Raw genomic sequence first — 24103 nt, forward strand, 5'->3', positions numbered from 1 at the left:
TCGAAATCACCTCAGACTGTAGTGACGGGCTATACCCACCAGGAGGTGGTATTGCTCCACCAAAGGCAGAAGGATAGTTTGACGTGGAGCAACACCGCCACCTGCTGCTGGACAAGGGAAGGGTTGCAACTGATACCAACCTTAACAGCAACCCAGGTTTGCTCAAGAAATTGTTTTAGTTACATGACACTATGATCTTTTGTTGTAAATTCTGTGTCTTATGATCGTGTTCTATAGCAACCTGAATAAGGAGCAGCACTCCAGAAGCTTAGTGCTTCTAAATAAACCTGTTGGACTATAACCTGATGTTGTGTGATTTTTAATTTTGCCCACCCCAGTCCAACCCTGGCATTACCACATCAAGAATAAATTCAAACAAACACCCTCTGGGTTCTGTTAAAATCACAGAAGCACTATCAGAGGGTCAAATGCTGAGGGAGTGGGCACTGTCGGAGGGTCAGTGCTGAGGGAGTGGGCACTGTCAGAGGGTCAGTGCTGAGGGAGTGGGCACTGTCAGAGGGTCAAGTGCTGAGGGAGTGGGCACTGTCGGAGGGTCAGTGCTGAGGGAGTGGGCACTGTCAGAGGGTCAGTGCTGAGGGAGTGGGCACTGTCGGAGGGTCAGTGCTGAGGGAGTGGGCACTGTTGGAGGGTCAGTGCTGAGGGAGTGGGCACTGTCGGAGGGTCAGTGCTGAGGGAGTGGGCACTGTCGGAGGGTCAGTGCTGAGGGAGTGGGCACTGTCAGAGGGTCAAGTGCTGAGGGAGTGGGCACTGTCGGAGGGTCAGTGCTGAGGGAGTGGGCACTGTCAGAGGGTCAGTGCTGAGGGAGCGGGCACTGTCAGAGGGTCAGTGCTGAGGGAGCGGGCACTGTCAGAGGGTCAGTGCTGAGGGAGTGGGCACTGTCGGAGGGTCAGTGCTGAGGGAGCAGGCACTGTCGGAGGGTCAGTGCTGAGGGAGTGGGCACTGTCAGAGGGTCAGTGCTGAGGGAGTGGGCACTGTCGGAGGGTCAGTGATGAGGGAGTGCCGTACTGTCAGAGGGTCAGTGCTGAGGGAGTAGGCACTGTCGGAGGGTCAGTGCTGAGGGAGTGCCGCACTGTCGGAGGGTCAGTGCTGAGGGAGTGGGCACTGTCGGAGGGTCAGTGCTGAGGGAGTGCTGCACTGTCGGAGGGGCAGTGCTGAGGGAGTGGGCACTGACGGAGGGTCAGTGCTGAGGGAGTGGGCACTGTCGGAGGGTCAGTGCTTAGGGAGCGGGCACTGTCGGAGGGTCAGTGCTGAGGGAGTGGGCACTGTCGGAGGGTCAGTGCTGAGGGAGTGGGCACTGTCGGAGGGTCAGTGCTGAGGGAATGCTGCCCTGTTGAAGGTGCAATGTTTCAGCTGAGGCATTAAACTGAGACCGTGTCTGCCCTCTTGGTGGATGGGAGGTGTAAAAGATCCCACTGCCCCTACTGAAGTAGAGGGGTGGAGTACTCCCCAGGTTCCTGGGGCCTCAACCAACATCACTGTCTCCTGCTGCTGCCTGCAGCTGGAAATGGTTAGTTCCATCTCTTTGGGTCAGCACCTTCCATGGTCTTCACTAGCCCATCCAGCTGACCCATCCAGATTGTAACAGCAGATTCATCTGTCACAGCCTTCTCCTGCTCTTCCTCTCTCTCTGTTTCTCTATCTGTCTCACTCTCTCTGTATTTCTCTGTTTCCTCTCTCTCTGTTTCTCTATCTGTCTCACTCTCTCTGTATTTCTCTGTTTCCTCTCTCTCTGTTTCCTCTCTCTCTGTCTCTCTCACTCTCCCTATCTCTCATTGTACTTCTCTCTCTCTGATTACTGAGTCACTGCATCAGTATCTTGTCAGGAGCTGTTCTGTGGACAGTGGAGACTGAAGTTCACAAAGACACCTGAGAGATTTTAACTCCAGCACTGGAGTTGAGCAGAGAGAGAGTTTTAAATGGAGCATAAATCCCTGGATTATTGTTCACTGATCTCCATATTACAGAGGCTGACTGTGAGAGGAATGTTGTAAGGTTGTTAGAGTACATCTACCTTCACCCATCCTGAAAGAACTGTGAATGCTGTAAATTAAAACCAAAAACACTGTTGGGACGGCAGACATTAATTATGGAGCACATTCCCTTGGCCTTTTTTACACACATGGTGCACCACACAACAGACCATTTTTATAAGACATGGCAGCCCTACTTGAGTTATTTGGATATAGATTTGTCTGTTATCTTAACTCGTGTCTGTTTAACCAGGATGGTTAGGTATGTCAAGCCCTGTGCTCTAGGTGGGGGTGTGGGGGTGGTCTCCTGAGTTAATACAGGTATATATAATGCTTCCAATCCTTTGTTTGGGAGCTTTGCACTGAGCATAACTGCTGTGATTTTTTTTGCTTTTTTTTATCTATTAGTTATTTACTTTTTTATTGGTGTTGCTTTGCACAGTGTTAGGGTTTGTTTTGTATTATCGGGTAGGTTAGTAGTTAGTAGACAGTAATTGTATTGTAATTTGTGTTTTTTTTCTTTTTATTATACTGATATTTGTTATTGATCATATTTTTCAATAATTTTATATGCTTGTAAAGTTAAGAAAATTTGCTAATAAATACATTTGCTGTAAGGGAGATTATGTCCACCAGATGGTGGTATTGCTCCATCCAGTCAGAGAGCCCCTGTTATTGGGATGACAAGTGGATAGTACATTCGGGATTAGTGGTGCTGGAAGAGCACAGCAGTTCAGGCAGCATCCGAGGAGCTTCTTGGATGCTGCCTGAACTGCTGTGCTCTTCCAGCACCACTAATCCCGAATGTGGTTTCCAGCATCTGCAGTCATTGTTTTTACCAAGTGGATAGTACATTCCGATCGCTGTCACATCTTGTAGGGGAACAGGATATTTTGGAAAGAGAGGGAGCTAGGAAAAAGTTGGTGTGGGGAAGATGGCTCTGTCAGTCAACGATGGTATTACCACAACAGGGAGAGGTAAACCCAAGTTTAGGAAACTGTGCTTTGGAAACAGTTTGTGTAGAAATGAGAAAGACAAGAAGTCACCTTATGGGAGTGGAGTTCAGGCTCCTGACATTAACTCCGTGGCGGGATGAAAGGAAGCAACAATGGGAGCTGGGCAGAAAGTTCTGGAGCTGGTCAGGATCAGGCCACACTTGGTAAAAACAGGGACTGCAGATGCTGGAAACCAGAGTCTAGGTTAGAGTGGTGCTGGGAAAGCACAGCAGGTCAGGCAGTATCCGAGGAGCAGGAAGATTGACGTTTTGGGCAAAAGCCCTTCATCAGGAATAGAGGCAGGGTGCCTGTAAATTGGAGAGATAAATGAGAGGGGGGTGGGGAGAAAGTAGCATAGAGTACAATAGGTGAATGGGGGTGGGGATGGAGGTGATAGGTCAGAGAGGAGAGTGGGGGAAGGTAGCAAAGAGTACAATGGGTGAACGGGGTGGGGATGAAGGTGATAGGTCAAAGAGGAGGGTGGAATGGATAGGTGGAAAGGGAGATAGGCAGGTAGGACAGGTCATGAGGGCGGTGCTGAGCTGGAAGATTGGAACTGGGGTGAGGTGGGGGGAGGGGAAATGAGGAAACTGGTGAAATCCACATTGATGCCCTGGGGTTGAAGTGTTCCGAGGTGGAAGATGAGGCGTTCTTCCTCCAGGCGTCGGGTGGTGAGGGTGCAGCTGTGGAGGAGGCCCAGGACCTGCATGTCCTCGGCAGAGTGGGAGGGGGAGGTGAAATGTTGGGCCACAGGGCGGTGGGGTTGATTGGTGCGGGTGTCCCGGAGATGTTCCCTAAAGCGCTCTGCTAGGAGGCGTCCAGTCTCCCCAAAGTAGAGGAGACCACATCGGGAGCAACGGACACAATAAATGATATTGGTGGATGTGCAGGTGAAACTTTGATGGATGTGGAAGGCTCCTTTAGGGCCTTGGTTGGAGGTGAGGGAGGAGGTGTGGGCGCAGGTTTTGCATGTCCTGCGGTGGCAGGGGAAAGTGCCAGAATGGGAGGGTGGGTCGTAGGGGGGTGTGGACCTGACCAGGTAGTCACGGAGGGAACGGTCTTTGCGGAAGGCGAAAAGGGGTGGGGAGGTAAATATATCCCTGGTGGTGGGGTCTTTTTGGAGGTGGCGGAAATGTCGGTGGATGATTTGGTTTATGCGAAGGTTGGTAGGGTGGAAGGTGAGCACCAGGGGCGTTCTGTCCTTGTTACGGTTGGAGGGGTGGGGTCTGAGGGCGGAGGTGCTGGATGTGGACGAGATGCGCTGCTCCTCGGATGCTGCCTGAATTGCTGTGCTTTTCCAGCACCACTCTAATCCAGAATCAGGCCACACTAATCCTAGTATTATGCAAATAAGGTGGATTCATTAATACAACATAGAACAATACAGCACAGAACAGGCCCTTCGGCCCTCGATGTTGCGCCGACCTGTGAACTATTCTCAGCTCGTCCCCCTACACTATCCCACCATCATCCATGTGCTAACCTAAGGATTGTTTAAATCTCCCTAATGTGGCTGAGTTAATTACATTGGCAGGTAGGACATTCCACACCCTTACCACTCTCTGAGTAAAGAACCTGCCTCTGACATCTGTCTTAAATCTATCACCCCTCAATTTGTAGCTATGCCCCCTCGTACACACTGACGTCATCATCCTAGGAAATAGACTCTCCCTGTCTACTCTATCTAACCCTCTGATCATCTTGTATGTCTCTACCAAATCCCCCCTTAGCCGCCGCCTTTCCAATGAGAACAGACCCAAGTCTCTCAGCCTTTCCTCATTTGACCTTCCCTCCAGACCAGGCAACATCCTGGTAAATTTCCTCTGCACCTTTTCCGATGCTTCCACATCCTTCCTGTAATGGGGCGACCAGAATTGTACACAATATCCCAAGTGTGGCTGCACCAGCGTTTTGTACAGTTGCAGCATGATATTGCGGTTCCTGAACTCAATCCCTCTCCCAATGAAACCTAACACACCGTGTGCCTTCTTAACAGCACTATCCACCTGGGGGGCAACTTTCAGGGATCTATGTACATGGACTCCAAGATCCCTCTGCACATCCACACTACCAAGAATCTTTCCATTGACCCAGTACTCTGCCTTCCTGTTATTCTTCCCAAAGTGCATCACCTCTCATTTAGCTGCATTGAACTCCATTTGCCACCTCTCAGCCCAATTCTGCAGTTTATCCAAGTCCCCCTGAAACCTGTAACATTCTTCCACAGTGTCCACTACTCCACCGACTTTAGTGTCGTCTGCAAATTTACTAACCCACCCACCTATGCCTGCGTCTCAGTCATTTATAAAAATGACAAACAGCAGTGGTCCCAAAACAGATCCTTGTGTCACACCACTAGTAACCAGACTCCAGACTGAATATTTTCCATCAACCACCACTCGCTGCCTTCTTTCAGAAAGCCAGTTTCTAATCCAAACTGCTCAATCCCCCTCAATTCCATGGCTCTGCATTTTCTCCAACAGCCGACCATGTGGAACCTTATCAAAGGCTTTACTGAAGTCCACGTACACCACATCAACTGCCCTACAATGAGGTTTGTGAGACACAACCTGCCCTTGATGAATCTATGTTGCTTGCATGATGATTGTAACAACTGGACAAATACCCCTAGGCACCAGTGATCATAATATGATTGAATTTTACAGAGAGAGAGAGAGAGAGAGAGAGAATGGGATTAGTGGGTCGTTCATCCAGAAACCCAGGTGATGTTGTGGGGACCCAGGTTCACATCCTGCCATGGCAGATGCTAGAATTTGAATTCAATAAAAATCTGGAATTAAGAATCTAATGATGACCATTGCCAATTGGGGAGGGGAAAACCCCATCTGGGTCACTAATGTTCTTTCGGGAGGGAAACTGCTGTCCTTATCAGGTCTGGCCTCCACGTGACTCCAGACCCAGCAATGGGGTTGACTCTCGATGGGCAATAAATGCTGGCCTAGCCAAGTGATGCTCACATCCTGTGAAATAATTTTTAAACATTAATTTTAACCAAATGAATATATGTGTGAACATAAAAAATCAGAAGCAGGAGTTGGCCATTCAGCCCCTCAAATCTGCTCCACCATTCAATAAGATCATGGCTGATCTGTTTATAATTTGCATTCCACATTTCCATCTATCCCAGTAACCTCTGATACCCTTTCAGAAGAAAAGTCTATCTACCTCTGCCTTAAAAATATTCAATGACCCTGCCTCCAAGACCACTTGAGGCTGAGATTCCAAAGTTATAAAACACTCTGAAAGAAAATATTTCTCCTCCTTTCCGTCCAAAAGGGAGAAACCCTCATTTTAAAGCAATGCAAATGCAACAGGACAGTATTCCCCTCCTTTCAGCCCTTACTCTGAACTCTAGGGATGGGTGGTAGTTTTTCAGTTCAGTAAGTGTCCAACACTCTGAGGTCTAGATCCCACTAACCCCACTGGATGCCCCCCCCCTCCCCCAATATTGTCTGTTCCGGTGACTGTCCCTCAGTTACTCTGCAATGACCTCACTCCAATTCCCTATGTACACACATGGTGCTTTAGTGAGGGCCGATGCCATGCAGAAACGAAGCCTGTCATGGCTAAATGTATTTATTTTTTAATTTTCCTAATTCTTTTTGTTTCCTACAAATGTGATCTTACGTATCTGTACCGAAGTACCTTTCTACCTCAGATGGCGCTGTAAAGTTGAGTATGTGACAAAAATGTGTCTTATTTCTAACTTACTCTTTAAACACTGTAATGCAACACAGAACATAGAACAGTACAGCACAGAACAGGCCCTTCAGCCCACAATGTTGTGCCAACCACTGATCCTCATGTATGCACCCTCAAACTTCTGTGACCATATGCACGTCCAGTAATCTCTTAAATATCCCCAATGACCTTGCTTCTACAACTGCTGCTGGTAACGCATTCCATGCTCTCACAACTCTCTGTGTAAAGAACCCCCCTCTGACATCCCCTCTATACTTTCCTCCAACCAGCTTAAAACTATGACCCCTCGTGTTAGTCATTTCTACCCTGGGAAATACTCTCTGGCTATCGACTCTATCTATGCCTCTCATTATCTTGTATACCTCAATTAGGTCCCCTCTCCTCCTCCTTTTCTCCAATGAAAAAAGTCTGAGCTCAGTCAACCTCTCTTCATAAGATAAGCCCTCCAGTCCAGGCAGCATCCTGGTAAACCTCCTCTGAACCCACTCCAAAGCATCCACATCTTTCCTATAATAGGGCGACCAGAACTGCACACAGTATTCCAAGTGCGGTCTAACCAAAGTTTTATAGAGCTGCAACAAGATCTCACGCCTCTTAAACTCACTCCCCCTGTTAATGAAAGCCAAAACACCATATGCTTTCTTAACAACCCTGTCCACTTGGGTGGCCATTTTAAGGGATCTATGTACCTGCACACCAAGATCTCTCTGTTCCTCCACACTGCCAAGAATCCTATCCTTAATCCTGTACTCAGCTTTCAAATTCGATCTTCCAAAATGCATCACCTCACATTTATCCAGGTTGAACTCCATCTGCCACCTCTCAGCCCATCTCTGCATCCTGTCAATGTCCCGCTGCAGCCTACAACAGCCCTCTATACTGTCAACAACACCTCCAACCTTTGTGTCGTCTGGAAACTTGCTGACCCATCCTTCAATCCCCTCATCCAAGTCATTAATAAAAATTACAAACAATAGAGGCCCAAGGACAGAGCCCTGTGGAACACCACTCACCACAGACTTCCAGGCAGAATATTTTCCTTCTACTACCACTCTCTGTCTTCTGTTGGCCAGCCAATTCTGTATCTAGACAGCTAAGTTCCCCTGTATCTTTTCTTTTTATTCCTCGTTTGTATCTAAGATTTCTGCCTAGACGATGCACCCAGGATGGTGCCACAACAGGTAACGTAAACCTTTTCACTGTACTCCTGCACTTGAGTACACACGACAATTAAGGACATTCTGATTCGAATTCTAAAATGAATTCAATTCAAAAAGGATCAACGTTAACTGCAAGCAATTTGTAAAGTCCTGGGACATTGCAATGGGACACTATTTGAAAGCAATCTCTCATTACCACTCCATTTCAAATCCCTGACATTTCCTTGGGCAGGTGGCGTTAGGGTGCTATATAAATGCAAAAGGGAAACCATTGCATTTGGTTCAGCATTCGGTGGACCTTGTAGCAAACCCATTAAGTTAAAACTCATTAAACTGGTATTTATTTTCGTCTGACATATCCTGCCCAAGGAACAGGCAATATTTCATGTCCCACCAGTTTGCTGATGGGGGGGGACATTTTTATTCGCGGAACCAGACTCAAGGCAAAGGGGCGCTCCAGCCGGAACCTTTAGAGCGAGGGACAGGCCGCGGCCGGAAGCGGGTTGTGGGGGAGAGGATTGCGGGACGCTCCCGCTGGTCGATCAATCGATCGAGTCAGTGAGGGGGCGGCGGCTGCAGAGCGCCCGGGACGCGGAGTGCACTCGGGCCGTCTCCGTCCGGCGGTGGTATCCCACGGTGCGGCTCCGGGTACCCGCGAATCCGGCGGGTTCATGGCGGCGACGGCGGCGATGGAGGGAAACTGCAGCCTGCGGGCGGCCATCAGGCGAGTGGGCGCATGCGCGGCCCCGGGCCCGGGAGTACGCGTGCGCACTGCTCCCCACGCTGCTGCACCGCCCCCTCTGGAAGAGGGAGGAACTGCACCGTGACTGTTTTGTTGACATTGACATTTCCCATTGTCAACCTGCAGGGGGCAGTCAGCTCCCCCAGACCACACCGCCCACCCCCCCACCCCCCACAGCCTCTGTCCCTCAGCACTGACCCTCCGACAGTGCCCACTCCCTCAGCACTGACCCTCCGACAGTGCCCACTCCCTCAGCACTGACCCTCCGACAGTGCCCACTCCCTCAGCACTGACCCTCCGACAGTGCCCCCTCCCTCAACACTGACCCTCTGACAGTGCCCACTCCCTCAGCACTGACACTCCGACAGTACCCCCTCCCTCAGCACTGACCCTCCGACAGTGCCCACTCCCTCAGCACTGACCCTCCGACAGTGCCCACTCCCTCAGCACTGACCCTCCGACAGTGCCCGCTCCCTCAGCACTGACCCTCCGACAGTGCCCGCTCCCTCAGCACTGACCCCCCAACAGTGCAACCCTCCGACAGTGCCCCCTCCCTCAGCACTGACCCACCGATAGTGCGACCCTCCGACAGTGTGACCCTCCAACAGTGCGACCCCCCGACAATGCGACCCCCCCGACAGTGTGACCCTCCGACAGTGCGACCCTCCGACAGTGCGACCCTCCGACAGTGCGACCCTCCGACAGTGCGACCCCCCCGACAGTGTGACCCTCCGACAGTGCGACCCCCCCCGACAGTGCGACCCCCCGACAGTGCGACCCCCCGACAGTGCGACCCCCCGACAGAGCGACCCCCCCGACAGTGCGACCCCCCCGACAGTGCGACCCCCCCGACAGTGTGACCCTCCGACAGTGCGACCCTCCGACAGTGCGACCCCCCGACAGTGCGACCCCCCGACAGTGCGACCCCCCGACAGAGCGACCCCCCCGACAGTGCGACCCCCCCGACAGTGCGACCCCCCCGACAGTGCGACCCCCCGACAGTGTGACCCCCCCCGACAGTGTGACCCCCCCGACAGTGTGACCCCCCCGACAGTGTGACCCCCCCGACAGTGCGACTCTCCGACAGTGCGACTCTCCGACAGTGCGGCCCCCCCGACAGTATGACTCTCCGGCAGTGCAGCCCGCCCGACAGTGTGACTCTCCGACAGTGCGGCCCCCCCCCCGACAGTGTGACTCTCCGACAGTGCGACCCCCCCCGACAGTGTGACTCTCCGACAGTGCGCCCCCCCCGACAGTGTGACTCTCCGACAGTGCGCCCCCCCCCGACAGTGTGACTCTCCGACAGTGCGGCCCCCCCCGACAGTGCGGCCCCCCGACAGTGCGGCCCCCCGACAGTGCGGCCCCCCGACAGTGCGACCCCCCGACAGTGTGACTCTCCGACAGTGTGACCCCCCCGACAGTGTGACCCCCCCGACAGTGTGACTCTCCAACAGTGCGACCCCCCCGACAGTGTGACCCCCCGACAGTGCGACCCCCCCGACAGTGCGACCCTCCGACAGTGCGACCCCCTCTGACAGTGTGACCCTCTGACAGTGTGACCCCCCGACAGTGCGACCCCCCCGACAGTGTGACTCTCCGACAGTGTGACCCCTCGACAGTGTGACCCCTCGACAGTGTGACCCCTCGACAGTGCGACCCCCCCCGACAATGCGACGACTCTCCGATAGTGCGACCCCCCCGACAGTGCGACCCCCCGACAGTGCGACCCTCCGACAGTGTGACCCTCCGACAGTGCGACCCCCCCCGACAGTGCGACCCCCCGACAGTGCGACCCCCCCGACAGTGCGGCCCCCCCGACAGTGCGACCCCCCGACAGTGCGACCCCCCCCGACAGTGCGACCCCCCCGACAGTGCGACCCCCCCGACAGTGCGACCCCCCCGACAGTGCGACCCCCCGACAGTGCGACCCCCCCCGACAGTGCGACTCTCCGACAGTGCAGCCCGCCCGACAGTGTGACTCTCCGACAGTGCAGCCCGCCCGACAGTGTGACTCTCCGACAGTGCACCCCCCCCCCGACAGTGTGACTCTCCGACAGTGCGACCCCCCCCCGACAGTGTGACTCTCTGACAGTGCGACCCCCCCCGACAGTGTGACTCTCCGACAGTGCGCCCCCCCCCCGACAGTGTGACTCTCCGACAGTGCGGCCCCCCCCGACAGTGTGACTCTCCGACAGTGCGGCCCCCCCCCCGACAGTGCGGCCCCCCGACAGTGCGGCCCCCCGACAGTGCGACTCCCCGACAGTGTGACCCCCCGACAGTGTGACCCTCTGACAGTGCGACCCCCCCCGACAGTGTGACTCTCCGACAGTGTGACCCCCCGACAGTGTGACCCCCCGACAGCGTGACCCCCCGACAGCGTGACTCTCCAACAGTGTGACCCCCCGACAGTGCGACCCCCCCGACAGTGCGACCCTCCGACAGTGCGACCCCCCCCCGACAGTGCGACCCCCCCCGACAGTGTGACCCTCCGACAGTGTGACCCTCCGACAGTGCGGACCCCCCGACAGTGTGACCCCCCGACAGTGTGACCCCCCGACAGTGCGACCCCCCCGACAGTGCGACCCCCCCGACAGTGCGACCCCCCGACAGTGCGACCCCCCCCGACAGTGCGACCCCCCCCGACAGTGTGACCCTCCGACAGTGTGACCCTCCGACAGTGTGACCCTCCGACAGTGCGGACCCCCCGACAGTGCGCCCCCCCCGACAGTGTGACTCCCCGACAGTGTGACCGCCCGACAGTGCGACCCCCCCGACAGTGCGACCCCCCGACAGTGCCACCCCCCCGACAGTGCCACCCCCCGACAGTGCCACCCCCCGACAGTGCCACCCTCCGACAGTGCGACCCCCCGACAGTGCGACCCTCCGACAGTGCGACCCCCCGACAGTGCGACCCCTCCGACAGTGCGACCCCCCCGACAGTGCGACCCCCCCCGACAGTGTGACTCTCCGACAGTGCGCCCCCCCCGACAGTGTGACTCTCCGACAGTGCGGCCCCCCCCCGACAGTGCGGCCCCCCCCCGACAGTGCGGCCCCCCCGACAGTGCGGCCCCCCGACAGTGCGACTCCCCGACAGTGTGACCCCCCGACAGTGTGACTCTCCAACAGTGTGACCCCCCGACAGTGCGACCCCCCCGACAGTGCGACCCCCCCCGACAGTGCGACCCCCCCCGACAGTGTGACCCTCCGACAGTGTGACCCTCCGACAGTGCGGACCCCCCGACAGTGCGCCCCCCCCGACAGTGTGACCGCCCGACAGTGCGACCCCCCCGACAGTGCGACCCCCCGACAGTGCCACCCCCCCGACAGTGCCACCCCCCGACAGTGCCACCCCCCGACAGTGCCACCCCCCGACAGTGCCACCCCCCGACAGTGCGACCCCTCCGACAGTGCGACCCCTCCGACAGTGCGACCCCCCCGACAGTGCGACCCCCCCGACAGTGTGACTCTCCGACAGTGCGCCCCCCCCGACAGTGTGACTCTCCGACAGTGCGGCCCCCCCCCTGACAGTGCGGCCCCCCGACAGTGCGGCCCCCCGACAGTGCGACTCACCGACAGTGCGACCCCCCGACAGTGTGACCCTCTGACAGTGCGACCCCCCCCCGACAGTGTGACTCTCCGACAGTGTGACCCCCCCGACAGTGTGACCCCCCGACAGTGTGACTCTCCAACAGTGCGACCCCCCGACAGTGTGACCCCCCGACAGTGCGACCCCCCCGACAGTGCGACCCCCCCGACAGTGCGACCCCCTCCGACAGTGCGACCCCCTCCGACAGTGTGACCCTCCGACAGTGTGACCCTCCCGACAGTGTGACTCTCCGACAGTGTGACTCTCCGACAGTGCGGCCCCCCCGACAGTGCGCCCCCCCCCCCCCCGACAGTGTGACTCTCCGACAGTGCGACCCCCGCGACAGTGCGGCCCCCTCCTACAGTGCGGCCCCCTCCGACAGTACGGCCCCCCCCGACAGTACGGCCCCCTCCGACAGTGTGACCCCCCCGACAGTGTGACCCCCCCGACAGTGTGACCCCCCCGACAGTGTGACCCCCCCGACAGTGCGACCCCCCCGACAGTGCGACCCCCCGACAGTTTGACTCTCTGACAGTGCGCCCCCACCCCCGACAGTGTGACTCTCCGACAGTGCGACCCTCCGACAGTGCGACCCTCCGACAATGCGACCCTCCGACAGTGCGACCCCCCGACAGTGCGACCCCCCCGACAGTGCGACCCCCCCGACAGTGCGACCCCCCCGACAGTGCGACCCCCCCGACAGTGCGACCCTCCGACAGTGCGACCCCCCGACAGTGCGACCCCCCGACAGTGCGACCCCCCGACAGTGTGACTCTCTGACAGTGCGGCTGCCCCCGACAGTGTGACTCTCTGACAGTGCGGCTCCCCCCGACAGTGTGACTCTCTGACAGTGCGACTCCCCCCGACAGTGTGACTCTCTGACAGTGCGCCCCCCCCCGACAGTGTGACTCTCCGACAGTGCGGCCCCCCCCGACAGTGTGACCCCCCAACAGTGTGACCCCCCGACAGTGTGACTCTCTGACAGTGCGGCCCCCCCCCCCCGACAGTGTGACTCTCCGACAGTGCGGCCCCCCCCCCCGACAGTGTGACTCTCCGACAGTGCGGCCCCCCCCGACAGTGTGACCCCCCGACAGTGTGACTCTCTGACAGTGCGGCTCCCCCCGACAGTGTGACTCTCTGACAGTGCGGCTGCCCCCGACAGTGTGACTCTCTGACAGTGCGGCTGCCCCCGACAGTGTGACTCTCTGACAGTGCGGCCCCCCCCCCGACAGTGTGACTCTCCGACAGTGCGGCCCCCCCCGACAGTGTGACTCTCTGACAGTGTGACTCTCTGACAGTGCGGCTCCCCCCGACAGTGTGACTCTCTGACAGTGCGCCCCCCCCCGACAGTGTGACTCTCCGACAGTGCGGCCCCCCCCGACAGTGTGACCCCCCGACAGTGTGACCCCCCGACTGTGTGACTCTCTGACAGTGCGGCTCCCCCCGACAGTGTGACTCTCTGACAGTGCGGCTCCCCCCGACAGTGTGACTCTCTGACAGTGCGGCTGCCCCCGACAGTGTGACTCTCTGACAGTGCGCCCCCCCCCGACAGTGTGACTCTCCGACAGTGCGGCCCCCCCGACAGTGTGACTCTCCGACAGTGCGACTCTCCGACAGTGCGGCCCCCCCGACAGTGCTGCCCCCCCCCCGACAGTGTGACTCTCTGACAGTGCGGCCCCCCCCAACAGTGTGACCCTCCGACAGTGCGACCCCCCCGACAGTGTGACTCTCCGACAGTGCGGCCCCCCCCCCCCGACAGTGCGACCCCCCCCCCCCAACAGTGTGACCCTCCGACTATGTGACCCTCCGACTATGTGACCCTCCGACAGTGCCCCCTCCCTCAGCACTGACCCTCCGACAATGTGACTCTCCGACAGTGCGGTCCCCCCCCCGACAGTGCAGAAAAGAAGCAGTGGGAGGTATGGCTGGGGGAGGGGAAGGTTGAGGAGAATGTTTTGTTTGTGGAAGTGAGTTGTTGTGAAAAGGGAGGGAGAAAACTGGAGGAGGAGGAAGGTGCGGTGAGGTGTGGGGTGGGGGGGATGACTCAGGGAGATCACTCAGAGGGCAGGCATGGTGTGTGATGGGCTGAATGGCCTGGTACTGATTTCCCCGTTCCGTTGCAGTTCGCAGGAGCTGCTGCAGGAGATGAAGGCGTTTATCAGTGGCATTGACCAGGTCCACGGTCACAAGCTGTCGGTGAAGGAGCACGCCCGCTGTGGGATCTTGCTGCTCCGGAACCTGCCCCCAGCCCGGGCCGCAGTCCTCGAGCACCTGCGGGGGGTCTTCGACGAGTACGTGAGCGGCTACATCCTGGAGCTGAACCGGGAAGGGGCGGGGGGACCCCCAGGAATGTCTCAGGCCGGCCTGGACGACGTCACCCAGGAGATTCAGGGCGTGCTGTCTGAGTTTGTGCAGTCCAACCCCAAGGCCTGGGCTCCGCTGGTCTCGGCCTGGTCCATCGAGCTGATGGGGCAGCTCAGCAGTAAATATTCCAGCTGGCACCAGGTGCCACACACCAGCAGCCTGAACGAGCTGCTCCATCTCTGGATGTCGTGTAAGGCCACACGGGTGCTGATGGAGATCTATGTGCAGTGCCTGTCCTCTATGATCAGCAGCTGTCCAGATGCCTGTGTGGACGCCCTCCTGGACACTTCGGTGCAGCACTCGCCGCACTTCGACTGGGTGGTGGCTCACATCGGCTCCTCCTTCCCCAACACCATCATCAGCCGGGTGCTGTCCTGTGGCTTGAAGGATTTCTGTATGCACGGAGCCTCCTCTGTGATGGACCCCCTCTTCCCATCACTGGCGGACAAGCGGGTGCCCAAGATGGCGTCGGTCGTGGGCATTTTGGGCCACCTGGCCACTCGTCACTCGGACAGCATTAGGCAGGAGCTGCTGCTGATGTTCCAGGAGAGCCTGAGGCCTAGCCGGGAGCCCCAGCACAACGCCACGGTTCCCTTCCTGCTGCAGCTGGCTGCCATGTCCCCGGCGCTGCTGGGCACGGTCTCCGGTGAGCTGGTGGACTCTCTGACCCCGCCGGTGTTGGAGCAGCTCCAGCAGCAGTTTGCCGGGCTGAGCCGGGACGATGCCGATAACCTGCTGGGGCTGGTGGTGCACCTGATCTGCCAGGCCGGGCCCGGGGCCTACCACATCCTCCAGTTCCTGGTCAACACCGCCATGCCGGCCTCGGTCATCACCACGCCAGGCCTGGTGGTCAGGGATGGGGTCCGGGAGGCCTGTCACCGTATCATCCAGCTGCTCCTCCTCAACCTGCAGAAGCTGGTCTATAACCGTCCCCTGGGGGGCCCTGGGGAGAGCCAGACCCCTCGCACCGTCCCCTTCTTTGAGGAGCTGAAGTCCCGGGTCAGGGACCTGTGCCAGGAGACCCTGAGGCTGGAGCGGAAGAGGCACCTCTGGCAGCACCAGCTGCTGGCCTTGCTCTGTGTCTACAGCGGGCAGAGTTGTGCCACTGAGGCTCTGGGCCACCTCCTGGTGCTGGCACGGAGCCCTGAGGAGCTGACCTTGGCCATCAGGCTGCATGACCAGCTCTCAGCCTCGGTGCCAGGGTTGCTGCCGGCCACCGTTCGGCGCTGCGTGGACGGCCTGCACTCCTCCGGCCTGCCTGAGCCCCAGGCTGCCCAGCTCCTGACTAACCTGGCCCTGCTGCTGCAGCGGGACGGGGAGGAGAGGGAAGCTGAAGGGGAGGACGGTGAGCTGAGTGAGGAGGAAGGGTCCGCTCTCCCCTCTCCCTCCACCATAGGTCGGGGCCTAGCTGAAGCCCTCTCGTCTCATGTCAGGGACCTGGGGCAGCTGCTGAGGCGCCCAGAGGCTCGGCTGTCTGAGGCGGCCGCCGCTCTGCTCTCGGCGGTGCCCCTTCCCCCTTCCCCAGGCCCCGCCCTGCTCTCGGGCCTAGCCCAGGCCGGAGTCTGTCACTTCCTGAGGACCCTGAGGCACGGCCGGCATGGCTCAGCCCAGGACAGCTCCCGGTTGCTGGGCAGGCTCAGCTCCGTCTCTCCCAGTGCCCTGCGGGTCGTCCTGCAGCAGCTGGTCCGCTCTGCCACCCAGGAACCTGGCCTGTTTGGTGGGACCCCCTGGGGAAGCCCCAGGCCCCAGGAACCCCTGGCCCCTGCTCCCGGAGACTCCCTGCTGGACGTGAACTGCCGCTTTGGCACCGCCGTCAACTTCGGGGGCAGCGTTTGGGCCGTCTTCCATGCTGGCATCATCGGGCGTGGTCTGAAACCCTCAGCCTCCTTGGTCTCCCCTTCACCCTCCTCCCCAGGGCCTCTGGAAGCCTCTGATAACCTATACCAGCTGCTGAGCCTGTTGGTGAGGTGTGGCAGCCAATGGAGGAGACCCCTAGCACAGCCTGAGGGTGGTCTGGCCGTGCCCCCCATTAACCCAGAGGCTGCCAAGGCTGTGGCTATGGCCCTGGTAGAGGAGCTGTGCCCAGATGTCACTAACAGCGAGCTGGCCTGGCCCACTGAGGACCAAGCCCGCAACACTGTAGAACGAGATCTCCAAATCCGCAACCACTTTGAGGGAAACCCACTGTTCTTCCCCCTGCTGCAGCTGGTGGCCCTGGGGAGGCCAGCTCTCTGTTACTGCTCGGTGCTGCTCCGGGGTCTTCTCGCCACCCTCATGGCCCACTGGGAGGCTTCCCGGGACAGCCTGACCACCAGCACCCCGTGGCAGCTCCAAGCTTCCTGCTGGCTGGTCTCCTGCATGGGCGAGGGGCAGCTCCTGCCACCAGTGCTCACTAACATGCACGAGATCTTCCACCTCCTCACCCCCTTCGAGGTGCACCTCCTGCTGCTCACTGTCTGGGATTACATGAAGGACAATGGCCCCCTTCCCCAGAAGTTCACCTTTGACCCCGAGCAAGGCCAGTTTTACCGGGACTTCACGCGGGACGGTGACATCAGCAAGTACCTGGATGTCCTGCACAGCATCCTCCACAAGAACATCGAGCAACTCGGCCACTTGTGTGGTCGCTTTCAGATCTGATCCAAGCTCTGCCATCGCCATTCGCCGTCGGATAGTGCAGGGGCTGCGGTATTCCACAGAGAGGGCCATTCGGTTAAATATCACCAACGGGATCACCTGACACACACTCTACCCAACCCGCCTGATCACCTGACACACACTCTACCCAATACCCCTGATCACCTGACACACACTGTACCAAACCCCCCCGATCACCTGACACACACTGTACCAAACCCCCCCGATCACCTGACACACACTGTACCAAACCCCCCCCGATCACCTGACACACACTCTACCCAACCCCCGATCACCTGACACACACTCTACCCAACCCCCGATCACCTGACACACACTGTACCCAACCCCCCCGATCACCTGACACACACTCTACCCAACCCCCCCGATCACCTGACACACACTCTACCCAACCTGCCCGATCACCTGACACACACTCTACCCAACCCGCCCGATCACCTGACACACACTCTAACCAACACCCCCCCCGATCACCTGACACACACTCTAACCAAACACCCCCCCGATCACCTGACACACACTCTACCCAACCCCCCCGATCACCTGACACACACTCTAACCAACCCCCCCCCGATCACCTGACACACACTGTACCAAACCCCCCCGATCACCTGACACACACTCTAACCAAACACCCCCCCTGATCACCTGACACACACTCTAACCAAACACCCCCCCCGATCACCTGACACACACTCTACCCAACCCCCCCGATCACCTGACACACACTCTAACCAACCCCCCCCCGATCACCTGACACACACTGTACCAAACCCCCCCGATCACCTGACACACACTCTAACCAAACACCCCCCCTGATCACCTGACACACACTCTAACCAAACACCCCCCCCGATCACCTGACACACACTCTAACCAAACACCCCCCCCGATCACCTGACACACACTCTACCCAACCCCCAATCACCTGACACACACTGTACCCAACACCCCCGATCACCTGACACACACTGTACCCAACCCCCCCCGATCACCTGACACACACTGTGCCCAACCCCCCCCCCGATCACCTAACACACACTCTACCCAACCCCCCATCACCTGACACACACTGTAACCAAACACCCCCCCCGATCACCTGACACACACTCTACCCAACCCGCCCGATCACCTGACACACACTGTACCCAACCCGCCCGATCACCTGACACACACTGTAACCAAACCCCCGATCACCTGACACACACTCTAACCAACCCCCCATCACCTGACACACACTGTAACCAAACACCCCCCCCGATCACCTGACACACACTCTACCCAACCCGCCCGATCACCTGACACACACTGTAACCAAACACCCCCCCCGATCACCTGACACACACTCTACCCAACCCGCCCGATCACCTGACACACACTGTAACCAAACACCCCCCCCCCCCGATCACCTGACACACACTGTAACCAAACATCCCCCCCGATCACCTGACACACACTCTACCCAACCCGCCCGATCACCTGACACACACTCTACCCAATACCCCCAATCACCTGACACACACTGTACCAAACCCCCCTGATCACCTGACACACACTGTACCCAACACTCCCCCGATCACCTGACACACACTCTAACCAAACCCCCCCGATCACCTGACACACACTGTACCCAACCCCCCCGATCACCTGACACACACTGTACCCAACACTCTCCCCCGATCACCTGACACACACTCTAACCAAACCCCCCCCGATCACCTGACACACACTCTAACCAAACCCCCGATCACCTGACACACACTGTAACCAAACCCCCCATCACCTGACACACACTGTACCCAACCCCCCGATCACCTGACACACACTGTACCCAACCCCCCATCACCTGACACACACTGTACCCAACCCCCATCACCTGACATACACTGTACCCAACCTCCCAATCACCTGACACACACTGTACCCAACCCCCATCACCTGACATACACTGTACCCAACCTCCCAATCACCTGACACACACTGTACCCAACCCCCCAATCACCTGATACACACTCTAACCGAACCCCCCCAATCACCTGACACACACTGTACCCAACCTCCCAATCACCTGACACACACTGTACCCAACCCCCCAATCACCTGACACACACTGTACCCAACCCCCCAATCACCTGATACACACTCTAACCAAACCCCCCCGATCACCTGACACACACTGTACCCAACACTCCCCCCCGATCACCTGACACACACTCTAACCAAACCCCCCCCCGATCACCTAACACACACTCTAACCAAACCCCCGATCACCTGACACACACTGTAACCAAACCCCCCATCACCTGACACACACTGTACCCAACCCCCCGATCACCTGACACACACTGTACCCAACCCCCCATCACCTGACACACACTGTACCCAACCCCCATCACCTGACATACACTGTACCCAACCCCCCAATCACCTGACACACACTGTACCCAAATCCCCGATCACCTGACTGTACCCAACACTCCCCGATCACCTGACCGTACCCAACCTCCCATCACCTGACCATACCCAACTCCCCGATCACCTGACTATACCCAACGCCCCCCCAATCACCTGACCGCACCCAAACCCCCATCACCTGACCGTACCAAACCCCCGATCACCTGACTGTACCCAATCACCTGACTGTACCCAACCCCCTGATCACCTGACCGTACCCAATCACCTGACCGTACCAATCACCTGACCGTACCCAAACCCCCAATCACCTGACTGTACCCAACCCCCGATCACCTGACCGTACCCAATCACCTGACTGTACCCAACCCCCTGATCACCTGACCGTACCCAATCACCTGACTGTACCCAACCCCCGATCACCTGACCGTACCCAATCACCTGACTGTACCCAACCCCCTGATCACCTGACCGTACCCAATCACCTGACCGTACCAATCACCTGACTGTACCCAAACCCCCAATCACCTGACTGTACCCAACCCCCGATCACCTGACCGTACCAATCACCTGACCGTACCCAAACCCCCGATCACCTGACCGTACCCAAACCCCCGATCACCTGACCGTACCCAAACCCCCGATCACCTGACCGTACCCAACCCCCCCGATCACCTGACCGTACCCAAACCCCGATCACCTGACCGTACCCAAACCCCCGATCACCTGACCGTACCCAACCCCCCCGATCACCTGACCGTACCCAAACCCCGATCAGCTGGCATGTTCAGAGCAGTGATCTCCTGAAGACAATGAATTTGAGCTGTTGCAGGTGACTTAGTCCACAGCAGTGATATGGAACAGTTCTCTGCACACTCCTGTTGTGTTGCAAGCTGTAATTTTAAAATATGCTGCATTCTCAAATTATCAACGACTAGCCCATATGATCCTTAAGGTGTCAGGGACAATGGGATCTTGCTGTGCCAATCACCTTATTCTTGCTCCTTGGGACATGGAGTGCCTCTGTGTTTTCTCTCTCTATCTCACATTTCTTTCTCTCTCTCTCTCTCCTGTCTTTCAGTCTCTGACCCGTGCTGTTAACCCCACCATTTCCTCTTTCTCTTTGTTTTGCCCTGTCTCCATTTCTTTCTCATTCTCTCTTTTTGTTATTTTTATCCTTCTCTCTGATTCTCTGTCTCATGCTCTGTCTTTCACTCAGTCTCACGTTCTCACTTTCGGTCTCTTGCTGATTTCCCATTTGACCCCAGTAGCTCCCCATGTGAAGATGGACTGACCTACAACTGCCAGCAAACACTGGCCAGCGTTCTGAGGTGAAGCCCACGAGGCTGGAGTACTCTTGTAAATAGAATATTGAAGTTTGTGAATATTAACCTTTCTGTTTTGTAAATTGTTCCCTCAAAGGTTTTGAAAGAGAAACGTTGAGAGTTGAAATAAATGTTAATGTGTGTGCTGCTGGTATTGAACACTCCAACCTGACCATCCTAAAGTCAGTCAGTCAGTCCTGTGAGAAATTACTTCACCATAAATATTTAAAACTCTCTGCCCCAGAGGACGCTCTACCTCAAGGGGCTATCAGTGCTCCGACACAGAGTATGTCCATAACGGATACATGCTTGTACAATGAGATAATTAATGATCAGGCTGAAAGGTGAGAACATGGCACTGTGCTAGGAGATCAGTTGTGATTCTGTTGAGTGACAGAGCATGCTCGAGGGGCTGAATGGCCACTAATAGGGAAGTAGCTCCCAGTTCCACATATACCGTGACTGCTACCTGCTCGCTTACTCTATACCCCCTCCTCTCTCACTCTATCCCCCATGTCTCTCACTCTATCCCCTCTCCTCTCTCCCTCTATCCCCCTGCTCTCTCACTCTGTCCTCCCTGCTCTCTTACTCTGTCCCCCCCGCTCTCTCACTCTATCCCCCCTCCTCTCTCACTCTATCCCCCCGCTCTCTCACTCTATTCCCCCCGCTCTCTCACTCTGTCCCCCCGCTCTCTCACTCTGTCCCCCCTGCTGTCTCACTCTGTCCCCCCTGCTCTCTCACTCTGTCCCCCCTGCTCTCTCACTCTATCCCCCCCGCTCTCTCACTCTATCCCCCCGCTCTCTCATTCTATCCTCCTTGCTCTCACTCTATTCCCTCCGCTCTCTTCACTCTATCCCCCCTGCTCTCTCACTCTATCCCCCCCTCCTCTCTCACTCTGTCCCCCCTCCTCTCTCACTCTGTCCCCACTCCTCTCTCACTCTGTCCCTCCTCCTCTCTCACTCTGTCCCTCCTCCTCTCTCACTCTGTCCCCCATCCTCTCTCACTCTATCCCCCCTGCTCTCTCACTCTATCCCCCCTGCTCTCTCACTATATTCCCTCCGCTCTCTCACTCTATCCCCCCTGCTCTCTCACTCTATCCCCCCTGCTCTCTCACTCTATCCCCCCCGCTCCCTCACTCTGTCCCCCCTGCTCTCTCACTCTATCCCCCCCTGCTCTCTTACTCTGTCCCCCCTCCTCTCTCACTCTGTCCCCCCTCCTCTCTCACTCTGTCCCCCCTCCTCTCTCACTCTGTCCCCCATCCTCTCTCACTCTATCCCCCCTGCTCTCTCACTCTATCCCCCCTGCTCTCTCACTATATTCCCTCCGCTCTCTCACTCTATCCCCCCTGCTCTCTCACTCTATCCCCCCTGCTCTCTCACTCTATCCCCCCCGCTCCCTCACTCTGTCCCCCCTCCTCTCTCACTCTGTCCCCCCTCCTCTCTCACTCTGTCCCCCCTCCTCTCTCACACTATCCCCCCTCCTCTCTCACACTATCCCCCCCGCTCTCTCACTCTATCCCCCCCGCTCTCTCACTCTATCCCCCCCCGCTCTCTCACTCTATCCCCCCCGCTCTCTCACTCTATCCCCCCCGCTCTCTCACTCTATCCCCCCTGCTCTCTCATTCTATCCCCCCTGCTCTCTCACTCTATCCCCCCCTGCTCTCTCACTCTATCCCCCCCTGCTCTCTCACTCTGTCCCCCCTCCTCTCTCACTCTGTCCCCCTCGCTTTCTCACTCTGTCCCCCTCGCTCTCTCACTCTGTCCCCCCCGCTCTCTCACTCTGTCCCCCCCGCTCTCTCACTCTGTCCCCCCCGCTCTCTCACTCTGTCCCCCCCGCTCTCTCACTCTGTCCCCCCCGCTCTCTCACTCTGTCCCCCCCGCTCTCTCACTCTGTCCCCCCCGCTCTCTCACTCTGTCCCCCCTGCTCTCTCACTCTGTCCCCCCCGCTCTCTCACTCTATCCCCCCCGCTCTCTCACTCTATCCCCCCGCTCTCTCATTCTATCCTCCTTGCTCTCACTCTATCCCCCCTGCTCTCTCACTCTATCCCCCCTGCTCTCTCACTCTATCCCCCCTGCTCTCTCACTCTATACCCCCTGCTCTCTCACTCTGTCCTCCCTGCTCTCTCACTCTGTCCCCCCTGCTCTCTCACTCTGTCCCCCCCGCTCTCTCACTCTATCCCCCCGCTCTCTCACTCTGTCCCTCCTGCTCTCTCACTCTGTCCCCCCTACTCTCTCACTCTATCCCCCTGCTCGCTCACTCTATCCCCCCCGCTCTCTCACTCTATCCCCCCGCTCTCTCACTCTATCCCCCCCGCTCTCTCACTCTATCCCCCCGCTCTCTCATTCTATCCTCCTTGCTCTCACTCTATTCCCTCCGCTCTCTCACTCTGTCCCCCCTGCTCTCTCACTCTGTCCTCCCTGCTCTCTCACTCTGTCCCCCCTGCTCTCTCACTCTGTCCCCCCCCGCTCTCTCACTCTGTCCCCCCTGCTCTCTCACTCTATCCCCCCGCTCTCTCACTCTGTCCCTCCTGCTCTCTCACTCTGTCCCCCCTGCTCTCTCACTCTATCCCCCTGCTCTCTCACTCTATCCCCCCCGCTCTCTCACTCTATTCCCTCCGCTCTCTCACTCTATCCCCCCTGCTCTCTCACTCTATCCCCCCTGCTCTCTCACTCTGTCCCCCCCTGCTCTCTCACTCTGTCCCCCCCTGCTCTCTCACTCTGTCCCCCCTGCTCTCTCACTCTGTCCCCCCTGCTCTCTCACTCTGTCCCCCCTGCTCTCTCACTCTGTCCTCCCTGCTCTCTCACTCTGTCCCCCTTCGCTCTCTCACTCTGTCCCCCCTGCTCTCTCACTCTATCCCCCCGCTCTCTCACTCTGTCCCTCCTGCTCTCTCACTCTGTCCCCCCTACTCTCTCACTCTATCCCCCTGCTCTCTCACTCTATCCCCCCCGCTCTCTCACTCTATCCCCCCCGCTCTCTCACTCTATCCCCCCGCTCTCTCATTCTATCCTCCTTGCTCTCACTCTATTCCCTCCGCTCTCTCACTCTATCCCCCCTGCTCTCTCACTCTATCCCCCCTGCTCTCTCACTCTGTCCCCCCTCCTCTCTCACTCTATCCCCCCCGCTCTCTCACTCTATCCCCCCTGCTCT

General features: G+C 57.8%; 1 protein-coding gene across 1 annotated transcript; it reads left to right on the forward strand.

The window, feature by feature from the left end:
* Window positions 1-8364: 8364 nt before the first annotated feature.
* ints5 (integrator complex subunit 5) lies at window positions 8365-21541 on the forward strand. The gene is made up of 2 exons (XM_072551179.1): window positions 8365-8593; window positions 14321-21541. Exons 1-2 carry the CDS (start codon window positions 8541-8543, stop codon window positions 17199-17201), a joined length of 2934 nt encoding a protein of 977 aa, XP_072407280.1. The 5' UTR covers window positions 8365-8540; the 3' UTR covers window positions 17202-21541.
* The last annotated feature ends 2562 nt before the right edge of the window (window positions 21542-24103 follow it).

This window comes from Chiloscyllium punctatum, chromosome 31 (genome assembly GCF_047496795.1).
Source record: "Chiloscyllium punctatum isolate Juve2018m chromosome 31, sChiPun1.3, whole genome shotgun sequence".
NCBI lineage: Eukaryota > Metazoa > Chordata > Chondrichthyes > Orectolobiformes > Hemiscylliidae > Chiloscyllium > Chiloscyllium punctatum.